The sequence below is a fragment of the Mus caroli genome, chromosome 18 (assembly GCF_900094665.2).
Source record: "Mus caroli chromosome 18, CAROLI_EIJ_v1.1, whole genome shotgun sequence".
Lineage (NCBI taxonomy): Eukaryota > Metazoa > Chordata > Mammalia > Rodentia > Muridae > Mus > Mus caroli.
The window spans coordinates 80,799,860-80,809,669 of NC_034587.1; the positions used below are offsets into that span (position 1 = coordinate 80,799,860).

Below are 9,810 nucleotides of genomic sequence, written 5' to 3' on the forward strand. Positions count from 1 at the left end.
TATTGAAAAGTGGGCCTTCCACAGTAGTCTCCATGTTCATTTCTAGAGCAATAAATATGTACAGAATCCTGAGACAGAGTTGAGGACACTGAACTGATCAGTGAGTGACTGGGCCCCCAACAGTCTCCTTTCTACTGACAGACCATACAGAAGAGGTCTTCACCCAGACTAACATCGTACTACTTCCTCAACCTGTGCATCCGGTTCTCCAACAGCAATGAACAAAGCTAACGAGTACAACTCAATAAAGCACTCTGCAGTCACAAGTGAGAGTTCTCGTTGCCAAGAATTTGTTTTTTTACAAAGTCTTTGTAAGTTCATGTAATTTAGAAGAATGAGAACGAATAACCTCATGTGTTTAGAAAATTACAGAATTACAGTTTCTTCCGCTAATAGCCTACAAGCAACATATTCACACCCTGCCCTGGGTGACAAGTTCAGCTATCAAGGGAAGAGTTGGGAACCCAGAGGATATGTTCAAACATATTCCTCTCCCCAGAATGTGTCTGCACTGTTCAACATCGCCTCCAGAAATCAGATAGAAATATTTATCTGTTAGAAGCAATTTCTCAAGAAAAATTCTTCAGGGTACTCAAAGCTTTCTGATCTTTTGGGGGAAACACTCGCACCATGTTCCACTCATCTATGCGGCAAGCATATTTTGTATTGGGTTCTGGGACTACAGAATACAGTAAGTTACAGCCCTGTCCACTGAGGATCTGGCTGTGCCAGAGATGCTCAAATAATACAGAATATCTAGAAACAGGATGTGTTCATTTTGCGAATGTCAGTGACTCTTTAGTATGGCTTGTGCATGAAATGTACCCCCAAAGGCTCCTGTATTGAAGGCTTGGTTCCTAGTTGATAGTTCTTACCATTGAGTAGAGATTAGGTCGAGCAGGCTCTGACTAATCCATTGATTGATCCATATTATGATGGAGTTATTGAAAGGCGATAGAAAGTAGGATGTAGGTCCTGACTGGAGGTAGGAGGTCACCTGGGATTAATCTTATGCCCTGCCCTTCCTATCTGGCTTTTGCTTCTTGGCTGCTAGATGCTGAACAGCCATTCTTGCTTCTGTAATCTGTGTCATGGATGCATGGAGCCAAATTACTGTGGATGGAAGTCTCTGAAACCATGGACCAGAATAAGTCCTTCCTTGTGAAAACTGTTTTTCTTCAGTGTCATAGTGATGAAACTAACAAGATGATAGAGACTCTGGTTCATGAGCCTGAATTTAGAATTTGGGGGTGTCCTGTGGTACCTCTTGTCTGCTCGTAAGACTTTTGACTCAGTGGTGACATGGAGCTAAATTTACATTTCCTTCAAGGCAAAGGAAGACAACTGGGTAAAGATCTGCATAGAGGAAGTTTACTACTGTGACGGGAAGAATCTTTGTCCCATTTCTCAGTGTTAGGACTCCAGTGTGGTAAGGGAGTCAGGAAAGTAGCTGAGATTTCATAGTTTCTTTAAGGAGTTTGAACATGTTTAAATCAAGTAGGTATGACCCCCCCCCACACACACACACTTTATCTGCTTATATTATACACTTATTTATGACCCACAGGCCTCTGTCACCTGTCTCCCATCAGACCTACCAGTCCCAGGCTAAGGGCACAGTGAACTGAGCTCTGATGCACTTCATCTTTTCTGGCTTTGTGCAGAATACAAAGCCCACAACCACAGTGGTGCAGTCCTGTAGTCAGGGATCCAGAGACGATCCTAACTGCTGCATTCAAACAATGTTAAATGGCTCTCTTTATTATGGGGTTATGTTTTGTTTTTCTTCGTATAAAATGCTAAAAGAAGTTTGCCTAGTACTGTAGTTTAAAAGTCACAAAGTCAAACTTAATTCTAATATTAATTTTAATATCAACGTTTGCTTCCCATTCTTCGTAGATTGGTTGGTTTGTTGAGGCAGGGTTTCACAGTACAGCCTTGATTATCTTGGACTTACTCTGTAGACCAGGCTGGCCTTGAACTCACAGAGATTTGCTTGTCTCTGCCTCCTGAATACTGGGATTAGCAATGTGCCTCCATGCCCCATACTTTTCATTCCTTGGTAAAAGACACACACACACACACACACACACACACACACACACACAATTAGAGAGAAATAGTCTTTCCCAGGAAAGAACACACCAATTGGTTATCCGATATGAAATAAGCAACTCTGAAAACATCCATATAAGTAATACAGAATGAGCAGGGTATGTAGAAAAACACACACACACACACACACACACATATGTGCAAGTAACAACAATCAATGAAAAAAGAGGCCATATATTTGAGAGTAGAGAAGGGTTTGGTGGGAGGAAAGGAAAGGGGAAAAAGACATAAGTATAATATCTCAAAACCAAAATAAACATTTTAACAATTATTATTTTTTAAACTTTATCTTATTCTCCTGTGTCCCAGAAGTTACATGGCCACAGGGAGGTGCCTCCTGAACCTTGTTACGTTTTGGAAACTTCCCACGAATCTTACAACTCATCCTGAGCATTCTAATTTGCTTCAGAATTTCTGGGAGGCGGCTATTCCAGAACCAGAGACTTGCAGAATAGACTGTTAGGACACCAGTTCCCTAGAGGTTATTAGAGACCGCTTAATCGTGGCGAGAAATCGAGCTGGAGAAGGGCGGGCACGGGGCCGCGGGAGGGCATCTGAGATGGGGTCTGCAGCAACCCTGCTGCGTTTTTGTCCGGTGAATGCCTGAGCCAGAGGCCCTGTCCCTTTTAGCGCCCTTCAAAGCGAACAATACCTCTCAGGACTCTGAGCGTGCCACCCACTGTGGCCTCTTTAGAAGAGAATAGTCTGGAGAGCAGGAGCTTAAGGATGGAGCTACAAAGCCCCAAGCAGAAGACGCACGAGTGGACCTTTGCTGTGGCCACGTTAGTGGCGACAGCTCGTTCCTCCTTACTACTACAAGGAAGCCCTCAAATCCTGCGCAGTCTGGGAGGCTGTAGTGTGGCCCCGCACTCTTGGGAAGAGGCGGTCCAGGTGTTCCATATGGTCCCTCACTGCCCCCATTTCTTCCTCTCCAAACCTGGAGATGTCACCCCGGGAAACGGGAAGGGATCCGAGGCTGAGGTCAGACTTGGTGGGGATGGGGATGAGCACAGAGCCGCAGCCTAGAGGTTGGAGGGGGTCCGGTGGGGTCCTGGGAAGGGGCAAGTATAGTGGCTAGACAGAGGGCGGCAGTCTAGGAACGAGGGAAGTGGTGAGGCCCTGCGGAGAAGTGAGAGGCTTGGTCTTAGGGAAGAAAAGTGGAAAAGAAAGTGTAAAGGTGGCCAGGGAGGGTAGGTTCCAGAAGCCGGGAGCGGATCTCCACGCTGGGACTCCTACGCGGTGCCCCAGGATGGTTTCCCCTCCCGCCGCCCCTCCCCCTCCCCGCCCCTGGAGCTGCGGAGCGGCGACCCGAGCTCAGGGCTGGCGATGGCGCGGGCGGCGGGCGCGCGGTGCCGGGCTGCTCGGTGCGGGCGCTGGCGGCGGGGCGCGCTCCTCGCCTTCGCCGCGTGGACCGCCGGCTGGGTGCTGGCAGCTGCGCTGCTGCTCCGCGCACACCCGAGCGTCCTCTCGGAGCGCTGCACGGATGAGAAGAGCCGGCGCATCCTGGCTGCGCTGGTAGGTCCCGCCGCCGCATTGCCCAGTGTCGCGCGTCCAGGTCGGGTTCCAGACACCTTCTCCGAGTCCTCGGAGTCCACGTCACCTGCGATGCTGCAACATCGTAGCGGCCACTCCATCCTGGGATATGGGAATGGGGTGGGGGTACCCGCCAAAGGGAGATTAGGTTCCTATGCGTGCATGAAATACCCAGGCAAAGAGCTCGCAGTTCGCTATGGGCGATCGGGGCATCCCTCCTTTTTCTCCAGAATTAGTCTTGCGTCCCGGGACAGTATTCATGCCAGAAAGTTTGCAGGGCCATTCCTGGTCAGTGATGCTTACATCCAGTTCTAGTGGCCAGGTTTGGAGGATACACCTCTTTCTTAAGCTATCTCGCCCCTTAAGCCACCATCCTTCGGTGATCCCATGGGACTGCCGGATCACCCCCACCTGATCAAACCCCATTGTTTGATTGTTGCTTGGGCTCCTCCTCCTGATGACCTAAAGACAAGGCCTTTGGCTGTTCGGGTCCAGAGGAACCGAGGCAGACACCTCCTAAGGAGCACAAGGCGCCATGGAGCCAGCCTGGTCGACCCTGTTCCATGGTCTACCGTGGTCCGCTAAAGAGGGAAAGTCAGAGGATTGTCTCTGAGCTGCTCCTTAACCTGGCCCGGCTATTGTAGATACAAAGAAACATCACATCAGGGGACTGCTGAATGGTCGGACTGGCCTTTCCTCTAAGAAGTAAAATGCTCTTTTTTATTATTTATTTATTTATTTATTTATTTATTTATTTATTTATTTATTTTCTGGATTCTGCTTAGGAATTCGTGCTTAGGAGAGACTTGAGTACAGGCAGGCATCGCCCGACCTCTAGAAAGTCGGAGAAAGTCGCCTGTATTTGCTCCTCACTGTGATTATTCAAGTCCTAAAATCTTGAGCATTTGGTTTGAAACCTTCAAGAAACTCTTGGGGGGGGGGAGGGGCGGAGGGGTTTCAGTTCACTTGCTTAAAAAGGTCTTTTTTTCTTTTCTTTTTGTTTTCAGATTATGAGAATTTAGAAATGGATTAAGTAGTAAACATTGAGTATTTTAAAAGTATTTTTCTTCCCCTCCTGCTTCTTTATCACCTCTACCACCACCTTCTTCCTTTTTCCTCCTACTCCTCCCCTCCTTCCCTCCTTCTTCCCTCTCTCCCTTCCTCCCTCTCTCCCTCTGCCTCCCTCCCTCCCTCTTTCAAAGAGATTGGGAAAAATTAAGCCACCAAAGCATGTTTCCTAACTAAATGTTGCTACTGTCACTGTGTTAACTTGCTTTCTCCACATAGGGGCACATACATTCTGTCTTCTGCTCACTGCTTAACTGAAGTTTCATCAAGTTTTAAATCGCAGGGTTTAAATTCTAACAACACTTGATCTTCTTGCAGATGGGAGCATTACTTTCCCCAGTAGCCATCTAAAAATCCCCAAAATAAAATTCCCTTTTACTTTGGTGAAGGTCGCTGACTAAGACAACAACATTTAGTAGTTTGGCTAAGACCCAGGTCCCACTTACAAACTTAATATAACCTTGTAGATTAAAATAGGAAACAGAGCCCATTATTTATTTATTTACCTTTGGTCATGCTGAGAGAAGCCTAATGGAAATTAAATTGCCTGATAGGATTTAAGTAATTGGTAGTCATAACTTTCCCTGCATTCCAGGCTGTAAATTAAAACCAATTCTGTTTAGAAGCTTTACCAATACATCTCCGATGCAGCCATATGGGATCGTTTTTAGTTTGACAGAGAGCTGAAAAGATTGATTCTGTCTTTTACAGCTCTCAATCCTAACTCTTGCCAAATTCCCAAAGCCGGTTTCCCAAAGTTTGTGTTTGTTGGGAGTGTCAGGTGAACCGCTGCGGGGAGGGGGGGGGGGCGCTGTGGATGCTGTGTGTGAATTGTTCTTCACTCAGGCAAGCATCTCTCTTCACCTTAGCACTGGCCTTTCCTGATACGTTCATTCTGCACTTGCTGAGGCAAAACTGAGAAAGTGCCCTGACTCACTGGACCCAAGACCTTAAATCAGGGCAGACTAAAACGCAGTTCCAGCCAGGCAGCTGCCAAGCAGAGGCTGGCATTGTGGCTTCTGAGGACTGGCTCTGAATCGCGCCTCTGTGTCCTGGCTTCCCCGGCACTTTGCATTTTGCCTGGCTTTCATCCTACATAATAAAAGCGGTTGTTATTTTTCTGACTGGCCTCCAGACTCTCATTAGCTTTCACTCTGAGTACCCAGTGCACATAAGAAATTAGAGCCAAAGGGAGGTTCTCTCTGGCAGAGCCAAGAGTCCTGGTGAGTCTCCCATGCGGGCAGTTCTGTGTTCCCAGGCCCCGGAGTGTCAGGTAGCTTTGCTGGTAGTGGAGGAAACTTACCTGCAGAATATAGCAATCAGGTGGTAAAGAGATAGCTAGAGGATGGGGTGAGGTCCAACATTTGCAGAGACAAGACTTGCTTAGAAAGTGAGCTTCACTTGTTTTGGAAGCTTCAATCCCTGGGTCCTTTGGATTCCCCGTTTTCCTGCTCCTTTGTGTGACTTACCATCTGTACAGCATCCACAGAAGGGGCACTTCTCCTGGGTTGTCTGTGAGGTTGCTAGAGCCTGATTTCTCTGGGGAGCGATGCGTTGAGGCTCTACTGGGCTGAGGAGTGGTTGGGGAGCATTAACACGGACACCCCAACATCCCCAGCTTCTGCAGGCAGACCACCGTAGCTCTGCCAGTGCCTGTTGATGCCCACGCTGCCGAGTAGTATAGGCAGAAGCACAGAGCGTGCTATTTCACTTAGCCTTCTCAACAAACTCTAACAGCATTTGCTGTTCTTGCAGATGGGAACATTTAAGCCCATTGTCCTGCCTAATGATGGTAATGTGTTGAGGATTCAAGAGTCTACTTGGTGCCTTGGACAATAGAGACCCTGAGTTGAAAACCTCCACACTGCACACCCTGGACATCAGCGTAGGGGACTCCTTATCCTCCACAACAATCGTCCCATAGGTTGTGATATTCAGAAGCCTTTACTGCCTCGCACTAGTTAGGTGCTACGGAATTTTGCACTATTACCTACATTAAAGATTCCGGGGTTGTTGTTGTTGTTGTTTTGTTTTTTTAAATTTTTATTTATTTATTTATTTTTGTTGTTGTTTTAACAGGGCAGACCTCTCTCTCTCTCCCTCTCTCTCTCTCTCTCTCTGTCTTGTGTGTGTGTCCTAATAGAGATTGCACAGGCCTCAGGGAACCCGGCAGCTTGGGCCTCTGGTCTTCCGCGCCCTTGTAGAGGAGGGTTTGCATGAGGGGGCGATGCTTGCTGAGATTCTGTAAGACATTGTGTGGCTTCCTCCCTGGAGAAGGACTATTATCATAGGCTCTTGCTTCTGAGTGAGTGCACACGCTTAGGTGAGTTTCTTTCTTAGACCACTGAAAAGTTATGTTAGCCAGCAGGCTTGGGGGCCTTTGGCCACTCCACTTTACATCCTGCCCTTTTTGATACTAGGCTTCCCAGCAAGAAGCCAATGTGCTAATGCCCAGAAAGAGTTTAAGCTTTTACAACTGCCACCCCAAGCTCCCCCACCTCCCCCCTCCCAACCCCTAGGCTGATACCAACTTGGTAGTGACACCATGGTTCTAAGCATTTCCTGACTCCTGTTTGGAAATTGCCCTCCAAATTTGCCGAGGCGAGTTTCTTGGGCGTTTCATTGGTGAAACAAATGTGTATATAAAGCAATATGTTGGTGGACCCAACACAGACAATGCTCACATGGCTGTCAAGTGGGAGGAGAGAGAGGAATTTGACAGGTTGGGAAGCATGTCTGTGAGATGGGACAGGAGAATGACTATTTTGGATGAGGTTTTTTTGAGACAGTGTTTCACTCTATAGAAAATCTGGTCTCAAACTTTCGGCTGTCATTCTGCCCTGGTTTCCCCAGTGCTAGGACCGTGGTGTAAAACACTGTGCCAAGCTTGAAATAGAAGTTTTTAGACTGGTGTGTGTGTGTGTGTGTGTGTGTGTGTGTGTGTGTGTGTGTGTGCACTCGCGCACACCCACGCATGTGAATGTGTACATGCATCCTACAGAGCACATATGGAGATCAGAGTGCAACCTTGGGTGTTAGTCCTTATTTTCTACTTGGTTTGAAAACAGGGTCTCTTTTTTGTTTGTTTGTTTGTTTGTTTTCCACCATGTATACCAGAGAGTCTCCTGTTTCTGCCCCCATCCCCCAGTCTTGCCACAGGAGCACTGGGATTACAGACGAGTGCTAACACACCTTCAGGTCCTCATAGTTGTGCAACAAGCATGTCACCCACTAAGCCATCATCCAAGGCCTGGAATAATATTTTTGATAGACTACTCCAGTCTGGCCTCAGGCCCAGGCTTTAACTGCTCTCCATTCTGAAGTACCCTCTCTGATTCTCTGGATACTTGTGCTTTGTCAGAATTTGGGCACAGCTAGCTCTGCTTCACTGCCCAACGATGAGGCTCCCTTCACTGTTAGCACTGAGGTCAAACCACATCCTCCCCTCTCATAACCAGGTCTGGGGAGCTGGAGAGGGGAGCTTACATTGTCCAGGGATACCATGCTAGGGACTGTGCCTCTGACTTTGTTGGACCTTGTGATGTCTCCTGTGACACTGCTCTGTCCTCCTCCTACCTGCCCAGAGGCAAACCTAGGCTGACCCAAAACTAAACTGCGTTGTGTTCTGGTCCTGTCCATACTGTGCTCTGGTATTAGCCAGGAGCCTGCAAGTTGTCATTTCTCCTGTGAGCTAAGCCTGGGAGCTTCAGTGGGGAGGTGGTCTCATGACTACTCATTCAAAAATGGGTTAATTTGAAAAGTTGTCAATGTTAATCTGTTTGTGTCAAGATGGGGACTAAACCTCAGGCCCTGTTCTAGACTGCTCTCAATGGGATTCTCTGGCTCTGGAATCTGCAGGTGTAACACATGGCTGTGGCAGTGACAGTCACCATTTAGAGGAGAAGAGTCAGCTGCCCCCTGCTACACACTTAATTTTGACTCCTAAGCAAAAGAGAACAGTTCTGTGGCTGGCTAGGGGCACAGCCAGGGCCCAGCTTTCGACCTGGTCTCCAGGGCCTCTTCTCTGGGCTTCATGGGGACTGGCTCCCTTCTCTCTGCTTTGCAGCACTGTGAGATTATGCAGTTCTGCCTTCTCCCCCACCACATGGGCACTCACTCCTTCTTTTTCAATTCTGCCCCGCACCTCGTGCAAGAGCATTCCCAATTAAATTACTAATGCAGTAACATTAGAGAAATGATTGTGGAACTGATCCAAGGCCTTTTTGGACATCACTCAGATTCTCTTGTTTAATTTAAAAGTATCTTGAGGAAGTTTTATTATAGAGATGTGAAGCTGTAAACACGAGACAACATCGGGGAAGCACAGATGCAGACAATGGGTGACAGGAATGAATGACACGTACTGTCGTATGACCATATCTCCCCACTCACTGCTTGTCTTAGTACCCACTCTTCCCAGGACGTTCCGGGAAGGCCTCTGAGAAGCCTGAATGGCTGGCTGTTCCTTATGTGCTGTGGGAGCACATGAGCACATAAGCACATGAACAAAGACTGATTGACACTACCTTCCCATGCTCACTTCCTGCCCCTGTGCCTTGGAAAGGGGTCTCAGAGCTAAGGTCAAAGGGCAGCATTTCCGCCAAATTCTGTCAAGTCCCAAGAACACAGCGCAGCACAGGAGCACAACCTCAAGCAAGGCCATTTAAAGCAGTTTTACCAGAGTAGGTTTATACAGTTTCCTTATGGTTTTTGCTTTTCTAGACATAAAAATCCAGCCCAAGGAGGCTAGGAAAATGTCTCAGAAAGTGTGACGTTCTTGTTGTACAAGCATGGAGGCCTGAGCTTCGATTCTCAGTGAAAGTCAGTCATGGTGGTATATATCTGTAACCCCAGCAGGGGGGTAGGGCAGAGACAGGCAGAGCCTGGAATCACTGACCAGTGAGTGTAGCCAAAACAGTGAGTGCCCAGTTCACTGAGAGTGTCTGTCTCAAAAAATAAGGTAAAGAGCAATACATGAAAGAAACTCTCAGTTGAATTCTGGCTTTCCATATGCACAGTCATACACACCTGCTACCACCACCACCACCACCACCATCACCACCACCACCACCATCACCACCACCACCACCACCA

General features: G+C 47.8%; 1 protein-coding gene across 1 annotated transcript in view; it reads left to right on the forward strand.

Moving 5' to 3' along the window:
• Positions 1–3,441: 3,441 nt before the first annotated feature.
• Positions 3,442–9,810, forward strand: part of Dipk1c (divergent protein kinase domain 1C) — a 20,288-nt gene continuing 13,919 nt past the window's right edge. Inside the window, exon 1 of the mRNA XM_021151176.2 lies at positions 3,442–3,630. Coding sequence (XP_021006835.1) covers positions 3,442–3,630 — 189 coding nt within the window. The remainder of the gene's footprint in view (positions 3,631–9,810) is intronic.